Raw genomic sequence first — 21,220 nt, forward strand, 5'->3', positions numbered from 1 at the left:
TGTGTGTGTGTGTCTTATGTAACGCAATAAGCAGTAAACAACACACACACACTGTTGCTGTAGATGGTGCTTTACTCAGAGTTAAAGGTTACATTCTGTGGCAGAGTTGTAGAGAGAACTAAGAGGTCATTACTGCAGAGATGTAAAGTAGTTGACAGTTGCTGTGTTCCCACAACAATCCCTCCCTCACTGCTAATCTGTCTGCCCCAACCACACACACACACACATACACACGCACACACACACACACACACACACACACACACACACACACACACACACACACACACACACACACACACACTGCACAAACATCTAAATAAAAAAGAGAACCTAATGAGGATAAATGTAATATTTTTTAAAGCACACAGGTGATTGGACTCTTCCATACAGTCAGAGTAAAATAAACACAAAACACTGTACAAGCTTTAAATCAAGATTATAGGTTACACACTGTTCCTCCATGTGGTGATTTGTGGCATAATTAGTCAAGTGAAGCACCCTTTTCATTTCCTTGTATTAAATCTGTTCCTGACAACCTGTGGTCTAATGCTCGGATAATGATGGAATATTTTCAGCAAAGGTAAATCTAAATCTCTCTCTGCTGTGCTGTGCTGTGTGTGTGTGTGTGTGTGTGTGTGTGTGTGTGTGTGTGTGTGTGTGTGTGTGTGTGTGTGTGTGTGTGTGTGTGTGTGTGTGTGTGTGTGTGTGTGTGTGGTAGGGAAAACCGTTGCTGTTCTTTTTCGACAAATCAAAACTTGAACTTTCCTAGTAACCAGGACATGTAACCAGTTTTTGGAGTAAAGAATTAAATGAAATAACCACAAGGCAAATCAGCTTTCATAGCTTACTGACTTTTCCAACAGCTGGAGATAAAAATGGCCGCTGTCCTTGTAGCTGTAGGCTTTGATTTACTTCCTGTCCTTCATATTGAGATAAACTAAAAACTGCAAGAATGGATTCAGTGAATGTGTTTAGGGGGAAAAAAGTGTCATTATGCTTTGAAAGTAGCTTCTCCTGATCACAGTCTCTAATTAAATCTTGTCCACTTTGCTCTGATGTGTCCTTTGCCATCAATAGTACCCACCCACGGCTGGCTAAGATATGTCACATGTTCTCTTATCACTCTTTGTCTGCTTCTAAGGTGGGTGTCAAAGGCTGTGTCCCATCCCCTCCAGGTGGGGGCGTCTGATTGGCTGAGACTCCTGATAGCAGCTCTCCCACGCTGCCGCAGTAGAGCAGGGAACGCATGGGCCACTTCTGAGGACACGACACAACAAGTCTGGATTAATGTGAGTCGTATCATTTCAGTGAGATGTTACATATGTATTTATATATAATACACTTGAGCCCATAGATCTGTGGTAATGAGGTGATTGTACTGGTAATGGTATTAACTGATTATACAGTAATTTACCCTTTATTTTTAGCTAACTAGGTAAAAATACCTGGTTATCTAAAGGCCATAATGGTGATTTTATAACTAGCAAAAAAAAATGCTAGTAATCTAAAGGTAATATTAGTGATTTTATGTTTCATTTTTTTGCTCTTGACCATCTGACAGATGTATTTTTTTTTTAATCTGTCTTGTTTCTGGAGGGACACAGGGCTTTAGGTGCAGCACCTGACTTGCTGACAGTAGGATTATCTATATTTCCTGTAGGCTGTGTATATCATGTGTATCAGTAACAGTCACTGTAATGTACTCTGCATGATTAGCAGTAGGCTAACGGTTCCCATCCTCACCTTAACAGGATGCAGGTATCCACCCGTCCTGGAGGGCAGAGCATGCTCAGCCACAATTCCTCCCTCGTTCAGAGTCTCTGTTAAGTGGGCTATGTAGTTGGTCGCCAGAACCAGAACATCCAGCTTGGATAACTTGGTGTCAGGTGGGACGGAGGGCAGAGCAGCCTGCAGCAGGAGGAGGGCGAACATTCATCAACACACAAACAGGAAGCAGGTGGTAAAACACAAACACACAGGGAATACCTCGGAGTTCATGAGAGCTCAGTAAGTACTGCAGCTCATGTTCACTATTAACTCAGTGAGGTGGCGGGAGATGAAATGATTGTCTGCGTCTGTGTACCTGCAGACTGTGGAAGGCCTGTCGCAGGTTGCGTATGCGGCTCCTCTCTCGTGCCGCATTTTCCGGGAAGTGTTGACTCCGCAGCATCCTGGACTGGACCGCAGACCCACAACTGGAACCAGAGTTTGGCCTGGACCCACACATAGACTGTGCCTGCAGCAGAGGAACATGCACAAACATGACATGAAAATACAACAAACTCTAATTCAAAACCTTTACCTTTAAGAGTTATAAAGAAAATAGATGACTCGTGCTTCAAACTATTAGATGCTTTTAGTGTTTGGAAATAATTTATGCTCTGACTGAATGAATGAATGAGTGTATGGTTAAAAAAAAAACATGATGTGCATTAGGAGTGCTGGAAAACAGCTAAATAAGCAGAACACATGCATCATCCACAGGTCTTCCTTATTATTAGTTATTTGTTCAGGTCAACTGAACTTGTCTGGTTGGGTTCTCTAAAATGGTTCCTTCAAATCCTAAATGAAAAGTTGAGATTCATGTCACTCATCTTCAGCTTTCCACATCGTACTAACAAGGTAGTGTCAGGGAGCTTTGCCTCAGGTTACATTTGACTAGTTTTGTTATATCTTGATATATATCCAGCACAATATTTACAGTCGCATCCTGTTGTGTTTATATCCAACTTTAAGTAATGCAAATAATTCATGTCTGTAATTAAGAAAAGGACTTTAATCATATTCTGAAGCCTTTAAATTAGACCCTTAACGCAGACTCACCCACTTCTTGGGCTCCCGGCTGCGGGGGATGCTCTGCCTGTGTCTGTGCAGGGATGCTGGGTTGCTGACAGCACCGGGCTGCTGGCTCTGTGGCTCCGCCGTGGAGCTGGAGACGGGCTGGTGGTTCACTACGACCGTCATTAGACCTTCCAGAGGATTAACCGCCATGGATGAAGCCCAAAGTGGAGCAGCGGACTCTTCTAAAGACCTGAGAACTTAAATCACTTTTGTTCAGTCTGCTTCTGCTGGACGAAACGTTTGCTTTCCCGTGTTCATCTGGTAAATACTTTAGTAAATTCACTGCTGAACACACAGTTTGAGGTCATCTTTCCATTTAGTCTGAGAGCAGCTTTTAAATCTAATCAAGATTAAAAAAAAAAAAAAAAAAAAAAACATTGGCTGAAGAGCAGCTGAGATTACTCATCTACTCTGAAGAAAAGCTAAACAACACTCACTTCTGTGATGATGTTTTATGTAGCTACTAAGGACAGGTCTATTCAAGCACCTCTAAGCTCCTTTTCAAAGTTCACCAGACCTCTGTGGCAGCCCAGTTCCACTCAGACCCCCAGACAACTGGTGAAAACCCCATAATCAGTGGCTGCTTCTTCTGCGCATCACCGTCCATCCAGAGAATTCCTCTCGGTCTGACCCTCTCTCTCTCTCTCTCTCTCTCTCACTCCCTCTCTCTCTCTCTCTGCTTGTTTCCTTATCGGGTGAGGTAATGTGGGGAACTTCATATGGTCCTTATCTCAGCCGCCCGGTCGTCCTGATCCTCCCCTGGCTGTTTGACTGCCAAGAAGAGCAGGCAGGCAGGCAGTCAGGCCTGGGGGAGTGAGTGAAACACTGGGAGGGTGTACCGAGCCAGGGCACTGGGGGGCTTGGGAAACTCAAAGCTCTGCTAACAGCTGGACAGGGGTGGGACCGGAGGCTCGGGACAGTGCGACATTGAACGTTAACAAAGAGGCGGAAATGTGTTTAGGTTTGATGAAAACATCTGGAGCATCTTTGCAGCGTTGGGCTGAATCTGCAACCTCCGTGTACAACTGCATCATGGGTAATTAACCTGAGTTTGTGAGCAACTACATACCACATTTTGGGGCGCGTGCAGCAAAAGTCCAGGGGTGGGGGGGGTAATCCAGAACAGAGGGTAAGCAAACGTACCCAGATCTGTCTGGAATTTTCCATCTCAGCAGAGGCTCCGCTTGCTCCTGCTCCAGAAATCAAGCTTAATGAAACTCTGAGTCTGTTAGCAGCTGATCAGCTGATGATGGCCTGAATCCTGAGCTCTGTCTAAGGCAGGTTCATTTAGCCTTTACCTATGGTCCCACTTTTCAGTGTTATGTCTGTGTCTGTGAACATCACAGCTGTCTCCTTAAGTGTCTTCATCTTCCGCCCCACACAGTTTTAAATAGCAGACTAACAGTTAGACAGTGCACCACTCAGTATTCAGTACTCAGCTTTAATTGGTCAAATAATAAAAACATCACGATCTGAGATACAACACGTCATTGTGGTCATCATGAAATGAAATGGTATCATACACTGCAGATCGTTTGAAATGATATTGTTTAAAAAGAGAAAGTCACATTTTCACTGTTCTTCACAGAACAAACTACATTTGAAGCTTAATGAGTAAATAAGAACTGAAGATAAAAAAAAACCTTTTGAAGAAATGAACGTCACAGCTTTAACAGAGGTCTGAATTAATATAAGGAACCAGTGCTTCTAGTCTCTGCTGCTGTTGTAAATTGAGGTTAGCAAATCAGAGTCAATCAGAGATTAAAGTGATGTTGATGTGTTATAAACACTAGCAAATATAATTTAAAACTAAGCTATCATCTGAAGGTTTAAGGCAATCATGCACTATCATGCTTGTGGCTGAAGTAAAGATGTTTCATGTTAGTGGATAGAGGAATGCCTGGCACCTTGTCTATGCTGTCAACACTGCAACAACAGGTGCCCCCTGACCTCCCATCTGCAGCTGCAGCTTGGTAAACTGTTCTCAGGGCTGCACTGCTTGTTGTGAGGAAGTCAGGAACACGGTGAGGATCAGGAGGAGACGTCATGAACGGATGCCGGTGTCTGGTTCCTGACTTTAAACAGCACTGAGGCTTGTTACGAGGCCGCGCAGCACAGCAGCTCCTGACTCTATTCAGCTTTCACCCTGGCTGACACATCGTGAGTCAATCCTACAACCTGAAGATGGAGGTTTATACAAGGAATGTTTTTTTTTTTTTTAATTTTGTTTGTCCATATACCTTAAATGTTTGGAGTCAACAGATCCAGTGAATTAATCTTTATTTTTTCTCTTCTGCTTGTTTGAATCTCACTGATAGAGCTACACTATATTATACACAGTGCTTACGTCACCACTGTTCCAGTTTCCTTCCATCCATTCATCAGTACTTTCACACTTTACTTTTACTTCCTTCACCTGCTCCTCAGTGCACTGTCTACTACTTCTTTTTCTTTTCCACTGTCTTGGTGAACTTCTGGATGTCCTCGGCCATCAGCTGGGGCTCCTCCATGGCGGCGAAATGGCCGCCGCGGAGCATGGGAGTGAAGGTCACGAGCTTGTGGTATTTCTGTTTGACCCACAGTTTGGGCGTGTGCATCAGCTCGTTGGGGAAGCAAGCGAAGCCGGTGGGAACGTAGACGGGTATCCTGGGAAGAGAAGATGACGGGTTAGCATCAGGGTATTGTGGACAAGAAGAAGCATCTAGTCTTATTTTAACATTAGAGATGTTACTAATGCATGAAGCCAGTACTGCTCACTGCTTTCACTGGCTTTTTGATGACACAACAATTTAATATGTGAAAGAGCCGTTCTGACCAGACCTCAGTGTGATCGTACCAGGGTTTATACACTGTAAAATATGATCTTTAAACCAAACCAAACCAAACCAAACAGATTGTGTCAGTAAAGGAAAGGGTGAAGGGAAAACTTGATGTCTAAGTAAGAAACACTTAAGATGATTTAAAGCATTTGAGGACGATGATTTAAAACATTTCCTTGCTTAAGTAAAAGTCAAGTTGTTGTTGCCCTCCGACACAGCAGGGGGTGCTGTGGACCAGTCTACAGCAAGTACACAGGAAGGCTGCTGTAGAAGAATGTGACTGTGTTTTATTAAAACACTTGACCGTTTCTGTAGGTTCCTGTTGGATCGAATGTGAGGTGGGTGCTACTTGCTCTTATATGTTCTTCTGCTCTTTATAAATAAGCTGGTTATCTGATTATCCATGTGTGTTGGAAGGGAGGAGGAAAAGGAAAGGATTAGGATTCACAGGACTCCTGCTGTCACTCACTTAGAGTGGGGCTGGTCGAGGCCTTTGCCAAAGTTTTCCTTGTAGAACCTCATAGACGGGATGATGCATCCAGATACCCAATAGATCATAATGTTAGTCAGCAGGTCATCCAGAGAGAACTTCCTGCAACACATCACACAAACAACATCACACAGTAGTTCCTGCTGTGAGGCCAATGAGCGGGAGCTGCTGGAGGAATTGTTGTGTGGACAAAACCTTTTCAGTCTCATTTTACAATGCAGTCTAATGGATATGCTACTGAGTCTGCTGCATATTTGATAGTTTGATTCAGTATCTTCATACTGAGGACTGAATTCTGTTACGCTCTGTCTACCTGGTGAGTCCTCCATCCACCAGGTTCCTGAAGTCATGGTCCGTCCACGTGGAGAACTTCTCCAGAATGTAGGCAGCCAGACCCACAGGAGAATCATTCAGTCCTCGACCTGGGGGGAAATTTGCAGGGGTAAGTTCACCCAAATCCCCCAAAAATACTGACAGCTCGCATGCTGCAAATTTGGTGAAACGGTCCCCGGATTCTTACCGACGGTGTCAGGCTTGGTGGCCTGGATGTGCATGTAGCCAGACTCTTTGATGGTCTCCACCACCAGTTTGTCCATGCAAGGGTAGAGACGCTGGATGTCCATGTCAGTGAAGCCAAAGAGCTTCGGGAAGCGACGGCCGAGCATGATGGACAAAACAACGGACAGACCAGGCTTAGAGGGAGGGGCAAAGTTCACATGCAAGCCTTTGACTGACCTGGGGTAAAAAAAAAAAACAAGAGCAAAGCACAGTAATGTAGTGATACCATAACATGTTACATGATGATGTGAAACTGTGAGTATCTCTTCTGATTTTCGGGCGTTGGGGATGTTCTTGTGTATATTACTTGGGGTCCAGCTGAGCCATGTTGGTGGTGACCAGCCAGCCCCAGTCTCCTCCGTGAGCATAAAACTGCTGGAAGCCCAGACGCTTCATAAGTTTGTGGAAGATGTGTGCCGCACAAACCGAATCAAAGCCTGTTCACACACACACACACACACACACACACACACATACACACACATTTATTGCAATATAAAACCATGCAATTTGTCCTCTTTTTAGGGAAATGTCCAGCTTCCCACCCAGACTCACCTTTCTTATGTGGTGCTTCAGAGAAGCCATACCCTGGGATGGAGGGACACACCACCTCAAACACAAGGTCGTCCGGGTCTGATGGTTCTGTTAGCAGCGGGATCAGCCCATAGAACTCGTAGAAGGAGCCAGGCCAGCCGTGAACCATTATCAGAGGAATCGCAGTAGTTCCCTCTGGCACCTTCTTAGGCTTCACATGCAGGTAGTGGATATCAATGCCTGTACGGGTGTTCAGTGAGTATGAACAGGTAAGAGACAGGACGATGTCTTCTTCGTGAATGTGTCAGCCGTGCAGCCTCACCTTCAATTTTGGTTTTGAAGTGGGGGTACTGGTTGAGTTTGTCCACCTGTCTCCTCCAGTCAAAGTCGTTTCTCCAGTAAGAGACCACCTTCTGCAAATACTGGGAGTTGAAGCCATAATGGAACTGGCTGTCCTCCAGTGAGTCCACAGGACGCGTCTGGTCTATCCTGCTGTACAGGTCCTGACAGAAAAGAGAAGAAGAAATGTGGGAGCACTGTTTAGTCACTGTCTTGAGTTTTTCTGCTAAATGCTATATTTCTATATTAAGCTACTTTTGGCTCCAGCCCCCCCCCCAACAATCCTCAAACGTATAAGTGACATAACTGATGGATGGATGAATGAATAGAAACTATGAAGCAATCTAACCTCCAGCTCTTCATCACTGGTTTTGACTTTAAATGGGCGGATGGTGACGTCCTCCTCACCATCGGGGGGCGCTCCAGCCCCCCACCAGCCATCCTCTATCTTCAGAACATGGTTCCTGCGCCTCTGAACCAGGAAGAAGATGAGTCCTCCAATCACTAGACCAACCAGCACCTCAGTGAACATGGTGCTCGGTGTCTACACCAGGGACAGGGATGGATGGATGTATGGATGGATGAAGAAAGACAGGACTGGGCAGGAGAAAGGGTGAGACAACACAAGGACATGTACAGTAACTTCAGAGTATATTCAGACCCCTTCACTTTTTGCTCGTTCTGAATTTCAACAATTCATTTCACAATTCATTTTTACATTCAGTAACATGAGATGACACAGTGAAAAGAAAAGCTTAACTTGCAAATTTATTAAAGGTCAAAAAGTGAAATCTCTCATTTACAAAAGATCTGAGACCCTTTAATGTCACTCTAAGCTGTGGTCAGGTGCATCCTGTTTGCTCTAATTATCCTTGGGATGTGTCTCTATCCTGATTGGAGTCCACTTGTGACAAACTGATTTGATTGGACATAGTTTAGAAAGGAGCACACCTGTGTATATATAAGGTCCCACAATTCACTCTGCATGTCAGGACAAACACCAAACCGTGAGGTCCAAGAAACTCTGTGATAAAATTGTAGGGCAAGAGTATAAAAACCATTCCTAAAGCTCTGAGTTTTCCCTGAGCACAGTGGTCTCAGTAATAAGAAGTTTGGATCCACCTGTAGAGGACAGAGCCGAGCAGGACTGTAACACATGAGCTAAAGAGAATTACATTTAACGACAACAACAGCCTGATGTAACGCAATTAACACTTATCACTGCAGCTTTCTCTGACTGCGATGTAATCTGAGTGTGAGACACAACAGTTTTATTGGTCATGAGTTTGGAGAAGAATGTGGGACCAGGCAAACAAAGGTGTCTCTGTTATTGTGGTTGTGGCCAGATTACAGGATTTGGTAAAGACTGGGCTGACCAGGCCTCAGCCACAGATCCTGAGAGCTGCAAACACACACACACACACACACACACACACACACACTTCAGGACACCACTGTTTAACAGTTTTTACTTGGATACCAACCAGTACAGAGACATTTTACAGAGTTATCGCAGCTCAAACAGCCAGATACAGCTAGACCATGAGAGTCTGGACACTGGCCCTGGACATGCTGATACGTCCATGGAGAGAGGACACACACAGTGTAGGCTAGAAGAGACCAGTGTGCGTGGAGTTCAATGACCTGTCAACAGGCCTCGTACAGACAAAACGGGGCTGCTGTCTAGAATAGACTGGAGGGGTCCTGCATCAGGCTAACACACACACACACCCACACACACACACACGTACATACAGTATACAAAAGTATTTGTAATCTGCTAGCTTGTGTGTTACAGTCTTGCTGAAAATAAGTATCTAATACAGTTTATTAAAGGAGTTCACTCTCTGAGTCGATAGCTAACTTAATCCACGGCGATAAGTGAACGCAACACTTAATGTTATAAAGTGCGACACTGATTTAGGTCAACGTAATCCACGCTTTTCCTACACACTCTTCGTTAAAGTTAGTGTCAAGTTATTAAAAGAACAACTTTACTTCACTAACTCGGTCCAAACAGGTGGCCCTGTCCAGTAACGGTCAGGTTAGCCTTAGATTCCGAGCCTCGGTCCCGATCTTAACCTGACCCGAACCAGCTATACTCACGCCGGAGCCTGGTATCTCCCGTTCAGCGGCTCCGTCTCAGATGCACGACGCCAACGATAGTCACAGCTATTCAAACAGTCAACGACATTTTATCATAATTCATATTCAATACAAAGTTTGGCTGGTTTTACCTACTGTCGTTTCACTGCGAAGTGCAAGATCCTGTACGCTGATGCTAGTGCTGAGCTCCCGGTCCCGTTCGATTACTGAACTGTGCTGCCTTCGCAGAGTCCTAGGTCGAGATTAAAGTCTGTCCTGGGAACTGAATGTGTGTGGAAAGACCAGAGGTGGATGATAGGACATACAGACGAAATTGTGCTTACATATATATTGCACTGACAACAGCAGTTAAATTATGAAACACTGGAAGCTGAAATCTGAGGAGGATGAACAACTGAGGGTTTGACTTTATTAAGTTAAAATGGAAAGACATAGGTCTCAGATGTGTGTGTGTGTGCGTGCGTGCGTGTTGCAAGAGAAATTGCCAAATGTGTCCACCACAGAACCTCGCAGTAAACTCCACTTACCTGTTTGTGACTCTTATTTTGAAGATGAATGCACAAGGTGGAGATGTTTTTTGTTGTTTATTTTGTTTTGTTTGTGTCTTTGTAGGTACAAACAGCTTAAGATGTCTACAACCTGGCAGAATCAGCTGAGTGTTAATGACTGTACAAACAGTTAAAATGGAAGGAAAAAGATACCAACAGCCAAATGCTGCTTAAAGGTAATCCACCAATTAGAATTATTTCTGTTTAATGTATGTGGAGCCTGAAAATGCTGAGCAGTGGTAATAACAAAGAGCCCCACTGAGGTACCACTCCACCAAGACACTTTATACCACTGAACTTTCTTTACAATGACTGTCAGGAGACAGGTGTACATGAGTCATTTGTGAAGATAAAAGTGAAAAGTTATTGAGATATTACAGATTTAAAAGTGTCCTTACTGTACACACTGCAGTCTATGGGGCATTTGAGGGCTCCTCTTGCTGCTAAAAGACTCACAATTCCAAAACCCTATGTCCTATTGCTTAAGTAGTCACACTGTATGAAAAAGCACACGTTTGGCTACAGTTTGATGTATAAATTGTGTGTGAGAAGTGACAGGTGTGGGAGCAACAAGCTAAAGTACAAAAATGTTAGAAAAGCTGAAGTTTAGTGTGGATGCAACCTGCTCCCATCAAACTCAGAGGAGGAAGGATAAAAGCATATAACTTTAGCTGTGGTCATACAAAAACTGTATAAGATATCAAAAGGCTGGGTATGAGTTTAATAGCTCATAAAGTCTTGTGACTCATTTGAAACTAAATTATGCCTTTAGCTGAAACTATGACAAAGAATTTCAAATAGGAGGAAGTTTTAGAGGCTTTAACCAAACCCTGAAAGATTTTTCAGAATCTCATTTTTAAAAATATTTGCTTTAACTGTTTAACAGACTTCAATACACTCCACCACAAGATAAATACGGGAGACATACCAGTTGTAATGGGGTAAATAAACATTTATTGAACATGTAACGCAATTATTCTCAGTAAAGGAAATGGCATTTGGAGGCGTGGGGGATTCTCCACACTGTTGTTGGGAAATCAGAAGGCCCTGCTTCATTCATGTGGCACAAGTCCATGAAGAAAAACAAAAATTGCAACATAGACAAGACATGCAGTGGCTTCAGTGCCTGACCTTTTCATCCCCTTTAAAACTAATAATAAAGGCAAACTCCTCTAAACACATCAAGGTACCAAAACGTCTCAGACAACATGGGATTTGTAGTCCTTGTACATTTTGTCCCATTCTCCCAACTTTCCCATGTCTATATTGCCTAAAATTTCCCAGCAGCCTACTTTTCTTTATATTAATACCATCAAGGATGTGATAATAATGCCTGACAAGAAAAATCAGGATGGTGGGATTTTTAATAACTAAGAATGTATCATTAAAAAAAAAAATCCTGAGAGAATAAAATATATACAGTTTATATATCACATCTCTGACAGTATTAAATCACTGTAGGTGGCCAGATCAACATCACCGCAATCCCTCTTCACCACCGCCCAGCTCTCAGACTCCACATTGTACTCCGATGGTACTGTGCTCTCAACAATCACTGTGTCCACTGAACTCAGTCCAGGTCCTCTAGAAGGTCAGTGCTTCCAGAGCATTTTAATCTGTCTCCATGGCACCACTGTGCGTCTCCTTGGACACCATGAGTCTCATCAGTTTTCCGTGGAGTTTTTCAATCTTCTTCACGTCTTGGGCCTGGTCTGTCTTGTACTGTAAACACTGTAGAGACGGGCAAAAGACTCAGTGAGGGGAGCGAGAGCTACCATAACATTAAACTGACAAATTAGTGTGATATAATAATAATTGCTTGACCTGTGTCCCTTTTTCCTGCCTTAAAGCAGTCAGGTCCACATAGGTCCAGTTCAGACGTTCATAAAGCCTAGAGAATGAAGCCTGCTGACTCTGGTGATCCCTGAGTTTTCCTCCCACACTAACAGACCACCATCAGGTCTACTTTTTATTTAGTTAAATTCCTTGGTTTATCTATCAGACAGATTAGTTTTCTTTACAATGAGCAATACACAACTGTTGAATGCATGAATGCACTGGTGCATTGTGGGAGAGTAGTGCTGATACAATTAGTTAACAAATCAGTCACCAGAAAACTATTGGTTACCGTTACAGCTGAGCTTCCTCAAATAAATATTATATTACTCACAACCCCAAAGTTATTCAAATTTGTTAACCTCAGAATTCATCTATTAAAAGGTTATCACAACTGATTTTCACAAACACTCCGTATCATTTGTAAATATTGAAAGATTATTTTCTTCTTTCCTTACCACGGCATTGTCGGTCACTTTAATGCAGAGGTTACCGTCGCAGTGTCTGTACTTGAGAACCACCCTGACCTGCAACAGAACAGCAACTAGTGAACTGGAGAATTTTAAGTTTGAAAAAAAAAAGAAAAAAGTCAGACCAGCAGTTACCACAGTCACGTCGCTAACGAGCTATCCGGCTAACAGGCTGCCCGGCTAGCATGCTAACCCTCTTATAAGATTAAGTGTTCTCACCTTCATGGGATCTGTTAGATACAGTTTTTCTGCTGCACGGGCGAACTCCTCCCAAGTTTGATAGTAAGGCATTATTTTTCCACAGCAAAGTTACTGTTCTACCGAAGAATCCGTATGAATCGGCCGACCAGGTTTGCTATCTTCGGAACACCACATCAGCAGCAGCGTGAGCACAGCCAATCACAGTGAAGAGAACGTGTTGCCGAAACCACTTCCGGGTTAGCTTTTCAAACGAATGCACATTAAGCAGCAACTACAAATTCTGTTAATTGAGCAGTATCTAGAGACAACAAAAACAGAACAGAGGAGAACAGAGGACATTCTCATCATATAGTGCTTCTTAATTTTACCTCCAACGGTCCCTAGCCAGAGCCTTTACGCTCTACCCTCCTGAGCTGACTTTTGTTTTGAAATTACCCACAGTCCCACGAGACCAGACTTTTTCCTGTGCTAAAAGTCGTTTGAAATTGTACATGTCGCCCTCTAGTGGTCACACTTGGAGCCGGCTGGAAAAAACTGGCCTTTCCAAACAGAATGCGAACATTTCTCATCTGCATGTTTCTCTTCACCTTAACCTAACATCAACCTAACCCTAAGTAATTATCTCTAACTCTAATTATCTCTTTTGTATTTAAGTTTTTTTCTAATCATTCCTTTCTTCCTATCCCAAGGTTTTCGGAGTTTATTCCGAACCAGATTATGGTGTGAGGTACTCAGTCATGGAGGAAGTATCCAGATCAGTCTAGCAGTAATACCATAATGTAAAAATAAGGTTACTTGAGAAAGTACTGTGTTTTACGTTGTTATTATTATTATTAAATGAAAATAGTCATTCCTACAACATTAAAATGTGAGCATTGTTGTGTCTGGTAAAGTTGTGGTTATTAATGGGTAAATGTAATGGTTCATAACCTGACCATATAAAAAATCCGTGTAATGGAGCATAAAGTAAAACTAAAGTGCATCAAAATTGTACATAAGGACAGTATTCTGATAAAATAGCATGTGTACCACGTTTTACTAACGGTAACACTTCGGAAAGAAGCTCTCTTGGGGGTAAGAGGCGATGGGTGGTATTTCATCGTTTGTCCACTAGATGGCAGACAAAGCGTGTGTGTGTTTTTATGGGTGGATGTTTATGGGTATTATTCGATGAACTGGATGAAGACTGACTGAGAACTGTGTGGAACTGAAGTTTGGAGGCTCATGACAACATTTGGACAGTGAGTGGGAGTGTCCCACAGTTAGAGGAGCAGGAGAGTGAGCTTCATCTCCCTCACGTCTAATGACATTTACTTATTCAGCATGTTTGATGTCACAGTAACAGAGCTGGTGAGGAGTGGGTGGTGTGCTGACGGCTCATTCATCATCAGCTGAGTCAGCTGCAGCTCAGTCACTCGAGTGAACGAGTTGCATCTACTTCAGAATCAAATACATGAAAATAAAGGAGCCAGTGTTGTAGTTACTACACCCACACATTCAATTCAGTTAAACTCTGATACTTTATTTGTCCCCTAAAGGGTAATATGAGGCAGTGAGTCTGGAAAAAGGCACACGCAGGCGGCTTGGCTACACACATGAAAACAATGCAAAACTACAAACTTTAGAAAGAGTTCAAATACACAAGAATCTATAACAGTGGCAGGGACAAGCCACCTATAATGTCCAGTATCACAGAGGTATTATATTGGGGAAAAAAGAGTAGAACTCTAATTTAAAAGGGAATTTATCAGTTTATACACAACACAAACTGAGCATTTCTTATAGTATGGATGTTTACAACCCTAATACATATATACATATACATAAAAAAAACCATATGATTCTAAACATACTGACTGCACAGATGTTGTGTATGAAATCTCCCCGACATCCACAAACACCTGCACTGTGGAAGCAAAACTGCATCCTACAACTGTTGGCATTGTTTTGGCAAAATCACTTTGCCCTTTTCCAAACAGATTTACAACTTTCTATCAAAACATAGCAGCGTTACATAAAGGGAGAAGAACTCATAATATGACCTTTACCTTTTTTATTCTTTGGAAAACCTCTTTCATAATCACATCAGACAACCTGCAGAGGCTGCCCAGCTTCCTTCGAACGTAATAGTCAGGGTATATCCACAGCAGCTGAAGGATTCAGTCACGTTATTCATTTTCTGGGCGTCGCTGTCTTCCTCACTCTACAAATCAGATACAGTCTGAGGCCTCGTTTCAAAACAGTGGGCCTGACAGGCCCAGCCAGGGCTTTCCCTTCAGCTGGTTTAGATTTGCAAGGTCAGAAAAGACAGATTAAAGCTTTTGATATCACTCTCCTAATCAACATTCTCCCAATGCTTTTTGCATTGCACTCAGATGGAGGTAGTGCAGTCAAACAATGGAGTCTCTTAATGGTAGAAAAGATGATAGAGATTGAAAGTTTTTACATGATTTCAGTGTTTTTTCTTTGCCTGTCATTGGCAATTGTTGAGGCAACTGGCAACATGTTTGGTGATTTAATTTGGCAGATAATGTGTCCTCACTGTCTGGTGTCCTGACCACAGTTCATTTGGTTATTCAGCTATGTGCCATCCCATCTGCAGCTTTCCAGCCTTTTTCTACACACCTGTTTTTTTCCCTCCTTGCCCGTCTCTGACCTCCTGTATGTCATTGGACTTTGCCTTTTGTCTGTTCCCTTTCTGCCTGGTGTTCCTGCCTGTTACTGACAACTGCTCCCCTGCTGCTGACTTTGCCCCCTTGCCTAGCCCTTATCTGCACTGCCTTTTATTAAAGATGAACTGCTCAAACTTTTCTTTGGTTTCTCTGAGTTGTGCTTTTGAGTCCTGTGTTTGTTTTCTTTCTTTCGTTAATTATTTAAAAGGCTCAGAAAAATGCTGTGTTATGGATGAAGTCACTGAAAATAGAATGAAACCATTTGAGTGAGAAATGAAAAACATTTAAGGTAAAAGTCAGGCACAGTCATGTTTACATGTAGAACTGGTACTGACTTTTTTAAGGCCTGTGAAACTAACTTCTGTTTTCCTTTGTCTACATGTCTATGTGGTTGCAGCTGTCTTTGTCCAACCATTATTGTTAAGACAGTAAAAAGCAAAGTATTGAAAACCCAAATCTATATTCTTGATGTTGATGACATGTGCATGGTGGACATTTTTCTGCAGGTGTCCAAACTTTCATCAAATACAATGCAACTACTGACATATTCCTCAGGTGACCTCAGCACTGGCAGCAGCTTTATATTCACAGAGGTTTGGCATAATAGGAAAATGTTCATCTACACTGTGCACAGCAAATTCTTTCAGTAAGTTCACTGGGAGCTTATTTATTGTCTAAACTGAATGAATATTTTGTTGTCATTGCGCACACGTGCAACATTTACAGACAGTAAATTTAACATACTGTTGTTGTACTATTTGCAGGCTGCTTAGGTCCCAGCTCAACATCACAGACAGAAAACACACTGCAAGAGATCCAACTCAGTTGTCAGGGGCAACCTGTACGTGCTACGTCCCACAAGTTGCGTCAATTGCTGCGTTCAGGTCCCGTTGGAAATCATGCGCTGGTTAAAAACAGCGCAAACGAAAGACGCAACAAATGAGTTTCTTACAGGCTAGCCCAATGTAAGCCATACCCCGAGTTTACAGATGTGAGTTTTAGTTAACGGACAGCAGAAGCAATTTATTAGACACTGCCTCTGTCTAATAAATTAACCTGATACTCTGAGGCAATGTGTTATCATCCAACTGCTGGACTGCAATGAAACATGTCAGAAAACATGTCAGAGAAACAGATTTTCTTGTTTCTCAAGCTGTGTGGAGTTTGGTAAACTATATCTAATAATAATAATAATAATAATCTTACCGTCCTTTCATTTTGTTAACTTTGTTTTGAGTAAATAAACAGGATTCCCCCGAGACGTGTTTGTTTTTAACACACGCAAATCGCTAAATTAGCCCCCGTGTTTTTAAATGTATTTACTTATTTATTTAGTTAGTTAGTTTTGTGTTGTTTGTCTGGAATGTGCCACTTCTCATTAAATATGTAGCATTAGTTTAGCGCATTAGAAATAGCTTTCAGTGGTGGGGCCGTTTGTGACTGCGGAACTTCAATCTAGGGGTTTCCAGTGCGGCCGCGAACGCAGCACGCCCAGCAGCCAGCAGGCAGCGGCAGCAGACCGGTATCCGAGCGGCAGAGAGCCGCATCTCACCGACACAAGTGCCCCCACCAGCAGACGCAGAGAAACGCCGCGGTCGTCCACTTTGTCCCCAGTGACTCTTCGCCGTCAGCGGAGCCGCGATGCTCTAGATCATGTAGGATTGGACTGTTTCTTTTCTTTTTTCTTTTCTTTCTTTTTTTGTACTTTTTACCGGATAGCCCGCAAACTGTGAAACCTCTCCATAGCTCGCCGGAGCCTCATTCATCTGGTCGCCTGCCCTGTAGCCTCGAACCCAGCGGTGAACTTTTGAGAGAAACTACAGAAGAAGTCGCCGGTGGTCCACACACACACACGCAGTCTGTGATATATCTGGCCTGACAACACTTGCGTCATGAGGTAAGAGGCTCAGTACATGTCTGAAATATGGACGAATAATTAGAGAAGTGGCCGCTCAGCGCTCAGCGGGGCGATAACGGGATCAAAGTCAGGAGTTTGGGGCGCAGATGAGCACCGGAGCACAGCTCAGATATTATCTAACGCTGCTCCGAGAGGTGACGGACGGTTTAAAAACGTCTTGTATTAAAGGAAAGTGTGTGAAATGTGTACCTGCAGTGCCACGTGAGCCTTATTAGTGTGTACTGTCAGCTCTCTGACACCGACAGGCTGCTTCACCCTCACACTCTGTTGTCTGTGCTGCATTTGAGGACGTGCATGGGTTTGGAATGGCGCTCGCTCGCTCGCTCGCTCCTGCTGCCACTTCCACGCTGCATAAGAGGGATTATCTTTCAGCGCTGCTGATGGGGTTGCATTTGTTTGATGCCACATTATATGTGTTACACGCTGACAGACACACACACGGGCACGCACACACACACATGAACATCATGCATCCAACATGGCTTTTGTGTTTGTCGGTGCTTCTGTTTTTGTGTGTGTGTGTAAACAGCGTGTGCACCTCTGTGTGTTGGAGAATGGCTGGAAAATACCAATGAATGTCTCTGCTCAGACTTCATGACACATGCCAGAGGTGTACTGAGGTCACACCTTTTTAAAACCAGTGGTGCCAGTCTACCCACAGGTACACAGGTAGGGTGCATCCACTTGACACCCTCATGACTCTGCTGCTCTGAAGCCCTGGGATCAGTTTGATGTGATACGTGTGTGGCTGTTGTGTGACATGGACAGAGTTTAGCCTCTTTTAAATAGAGATCCTCCTGCTCTGTTGCTGTGATGAAGACCCATCATTTTGCTGCCTTTGCTTGTTTACACTGAACAAAACAAAATCAGCTGAGTGCTGCCCTCATGTGGGATTTTAGAAAGCACGCCAGCGCCATACAGGTTCTCCCTCTCAAGCTAGTGTCATATTTTAAGCATCTGCGAGTATGTGAGGGTCCACTAGGGTCCGAGTGGCGTAGATTTGATCATCAGAGGGTGTACGCGAGGTACTTGTGTTCTTCTACCTTCCTATTTGTTGTGCGTGGACCCCTCCAGTTGGCTGGAGCATGCACAGCTGGTGGACTTCAAGTGGACTAGGAAGTAGTATGATAAGAACAACTACGTGTGTCATGGTGTCCACATCAATCCCATGTGTGTGCGTGTGTGTGTCCTCAAGGGATTATAGTTGAGGCCTGAGGCCTACAGATGTGGATCCAGCTCTGTGACTACCTCAGCTCCCGGCTCCTTGCCAGAAAAGCAGTGCCCCCTCATTCCGTGTTCGTACCTTTTAATGCAGAACAGTCGAGGCGGAATAAAGGCGCATCATTCCCGCCTTGAACAGGCTGTATAAAAGGGGTCTTTGTCTCCCAGTGAACATGATGTTCACTGTCTTTTGAAGGGAAGGATTGATCTCAAGCCGAGCGTACGTATAGACAGGAGGGGACTGGCTGCTATAGATCAATACAGAATGGTAAATGGCCAACACTGGAAATGAAAATGTATTCTCCTCCGAGTCAGTTGCATCATGAACTGCTTGTTGCCTTCTCTTTCAAGTTTCCAAAAATCTCCTGTAACATTATTGTTGCATGCAGCTTGGAGTTCCTAAATTGTCTTTGACAGCCTCACACTTGCAAAACCCACGCTTGTTATGTTACCACCTAAGTGTCAAGGTCTAGAAGTGGCCATTTTTTTTTTCCTCCTGTGCTTGAATGCTGGCAGAGGAATCACTGTAAGCTGTTACTTTATGTAGAATTTCCTTCCCCTCAGGAATGTGTCCTTAAAAACGCCCAAGGCTGCTGATGAGGCAAAAAGTGTGTTTTTTTTTACTGGGATCTGTTGGACACGGCTCACCCAGCTAACACGGCGTCGAGGTTTTCGTCTGATATTTCCTCTGGCGTGGTGCTGTGAGCGAGAAAGCTTCTATGGACATGTGTGACCTTGAGTTTTTTTTTTTAATTCATGATCTAACTTTGTGTGCATGTGTGTTAAGAAGTGAGACATGCAGTGTGGATGGGGCCTGCCCCCTTTAAGAAAGCCCCTAATTGAATCCAGCTGTTGGAATCTCTCTGCGGGCCAAACTGCAAGTTAACAATAGCTTTGTTTGTTTCAAGGATCCACATGTTATGTCCATGTCCCAGAATGGAAACCACTAACTTTTCATGTCTCTCATTTCTTCCCCTCTTCTTCCTCGTACTTATTAACAGCTCTCTCATTAGTTGTTTTCAGTTGGATGTGTGTGTCTTGTGTGGATGTGCGTATCTCTCCTCAGACTGGAGCAGTGTTTGAACGGAACATCTCCAAACCACGGACGGCAGCAGAGAGGAATAAAGACTCACTTCCTTTTTGTTGAGTTGTTTTCCCCCGCTGTTAGAGAAATGTATGTCCAGAAGGGACGTATTGGTGTGTCTGTGGGGTGTAACAGGTGTGTGTGTGTGTGGTGGCCTCAGCTGCTTGGAGCTGACTCATGCAGGGCACTTGTGGCAGTGTGTCAGTGTGCCATACGGTCGTGGTTGTGTGACAGTGTGACAGGCTTTAGTTATGGGTCTGCTGGCTGTTCAGCACACGCAGGTGGGACCATTCTCAAAATGTTGCCAGCAGACGTGGTGCCATGAACGTCTCTGAACTGACTTGTGTTGAGCACATCCTGCCACTACAAGTCCATTAATGTCCAGTAAGAGGTGATTAAACTTCCCTTTATGTGTATGTAGCTACACATGTAAATGCAGCCAGAGTCTCTCAATCCATCCCCTGCATCTGTAGCTGACAGAACCTCACTGTCAACCACAGCAGCAAAAGTAGGTGTTGGTGGTTTAAAGCCAGCTGTTGAGGTCAGAGGTACCTGACCAGAGCACATTCCCAAACCATGAGGAGAAGAGTTTATATATACATAGATAATCACAGTCTGCTTGTTTCCCTGCTTTCTGTCAGGCAACATGTAATGCTGATGTCAGCTTATCTCCGGCCCGTTTGATAAGCCGCGTCGTCGGGGGGTGGCGGGGCTGCGAAGTGTCATGGTAACAAGCCTTGACAATCGCTGAAAGGCCTCGTGCCTCCCAGTCGCTGCAGGTTCACACCGCGGATGAATGACAGGAGCTGAGGCCGGGGCTACATGCAGCGGAGGGAGCTGTTTGTGTGGAGAGAAAAACCCTCCCAGTCACTGTGGAGTTTGACACGGGACCGCGACCAGTTACTGTATGTTATCCCATCCAAACGAAGGCATTAATGAGGGTCAGCCTGAGGCTAATTTGAAATGAGGATACATTTGTCATGTCCTTTGATTTAAAAGGCTTAAACTACAGTCACTGACTCAAGTCACCTCTGGAGTTTTATTGAGTCTAGACAGAGAAACCGTCACAGGGGAGCTGATACATAGACTGATAGATCATTAGCTCTAATATCATTATAAGAAATATGACTTAATTATTAGGGAACATACCAACCTATTAGTATAAAATGAGTACCAAAGTATGCTATTTGATGCCAAAGACATTTCTGTGAACCTTTTGAACAGATCCAGTTTTATAAATCTCTCCAGTCGCCTCTTCTGTGTTATTGTCCTTCATCTAAGAGCAGCGACTGATCTGAAGTTTCCCTCCAGATCTGCTGCTAATCCTCACAGATCCACTGATGTGACTTTTTGTTACCTTCATGCCACAGATGTGACTGTAAACTTGAATCATTCACAGAAAATGTCAGATAGAAATCATTAAAACGGACTAATCCGCTGGAAGAGTCTCAGCTGACCTAACCACGCCAAACGAACACATCGTCAACGTGGATTTTGCTAAAAAAAAATGCGAAGCGCACGTGAACAGGAGAGTGATGTTATTGTGCTCCAGTGATTTCTTTAGAAGTTTTTTTGGGAGG

The 21,220-nt window shown here is 43.7% G+C and overlaps 4 protein-coding genes across 7 annotated transcripts in view; 1 reads left to right on the forward strand and 3 right to left on the reverse strand.

Annotated features, from left to right (window-relative positions):
- Nucleotides 1-1,122: 1,122 nt before the first annotated feature.
- On the reverse strand, nt 1,123-2,994 carry LOC121199845 (transcription factor 24-like). The gene is made up of 4 exons (XM_041064806.1): nt 2,827-2,994; nt 2,087-2,239; nt 1,747-1,911; nt 1,123-1,260 (listed from the first exon to the last, which is right to left on the reverse strand). The coding sequence occupies exons 1-4, from the start codon at nt 2,992-2,994 to the stop codon at nt 1,123-1,125; spliced, it is 624 nt and encodes a 207-aa protein (XP_040920740.1).
- Nucleotides 2,995-4,271: 1,277 nt separating this feature from the next.
- On the reverse strand, nt 4,272-9,943 carry ephx1 (epoxide hydrolase 1, microsomal (xenobiotic)). Of its 4 annotated transcripts, XM_041065135.1 has the most exons (10): nt 9,826-9,939; nt 7,934-8,181; nt 7,568-7,748; nt 7,267-7,485; nt 7,019-7,148; nt 6,674-6,888; nt 6,467-6,575; nt 6,133-6,255; nt 5,261-5,490; nt 4,272-5,022 (listed from the first exon to the last, which is right to left on the reverse strand). In XM_041065135.1, exons 2-9 carry the CDS (start codon nt 8,114-8,116, stop codon nt 5,283-5,285), a joined length of 1,368 nt encoding a protein of 455 aa, XP_040921069.1. In that variant the 5' UTR covers nt 8,117-8,181; nt 9,826-9,939; the 3' UTR covers nt 4,272-5,022; nt 5,261-5,282. The 4 variants fall into 4 exon arrangements, with proteins under 4 accessions (XP_040921069.1, XP_040921067.1, XP_040921066.1 ...); XM_041065133.1 differs by having other exon boundaries at nt 4,272-5,490; nt 9,822-9,943; XM_041065132.1 differs by having other exon boundaries at nt 4,272-5,490.
- Nucleotides 9,944-11,169: 1,226 nt separating this feature from the next.
- srp9 (signal recognition particle 9) lies at nt 11,170-12,947 on the reverse strand. Its single transcript, XM_041063764.1, has 3 exons — nt 12,764-12,947; nt 12,533-12,601; nt 11,170-11,969 (listed from the first exon to the last, which is right to left on the reverse strand). The coding sequence occupies exons 1-3, from the start codon at nt 12,833-12,835 to the stop codon at nt 11,850-11,852; spliced, it is 261 nt and encodes an 86-aa protein (XP_040919698.1). The 5' UTR covers nt 12,836-12,947; the 3' UTR covers nt 11,170-11,849.
- Nucleotides 12,948-16,963: 4,016 nt separating this feature from the next.
- enah (ENAH actin regulator) overlaps nt 16,964-21,220 on the forward strand; it is a 101,037-nt gene continuing 96,780 nt past the window's right edge. Inside the window, exon 1 of the mRNA XM_041064308.1 lies at nt 16,964-17,314. Within this exon, the coding sequence (XP_040920242.1) occupies nt 17,310-17,314 (5 nt within the window). The 5' untranslated portion in view covers nt 16,964-17,309. The remainder of the gene's footprint in view (nt 17,315-21,220) is intronic.

This window comes from Toxotes jaculatrix, chromosome 19, assembly GCF_017976425.1.
Source record: "Toxotes jaculatrix isolate fToxJac2 chromosome 19, fToxJac2.pri, whole genome shotgun sequence".
Lineage (NCBI taxonomy): Eukaryota > Metazoa > Chordata > Actinopteri > Toxotidae > Toxotes > Toxotes jaculatrix.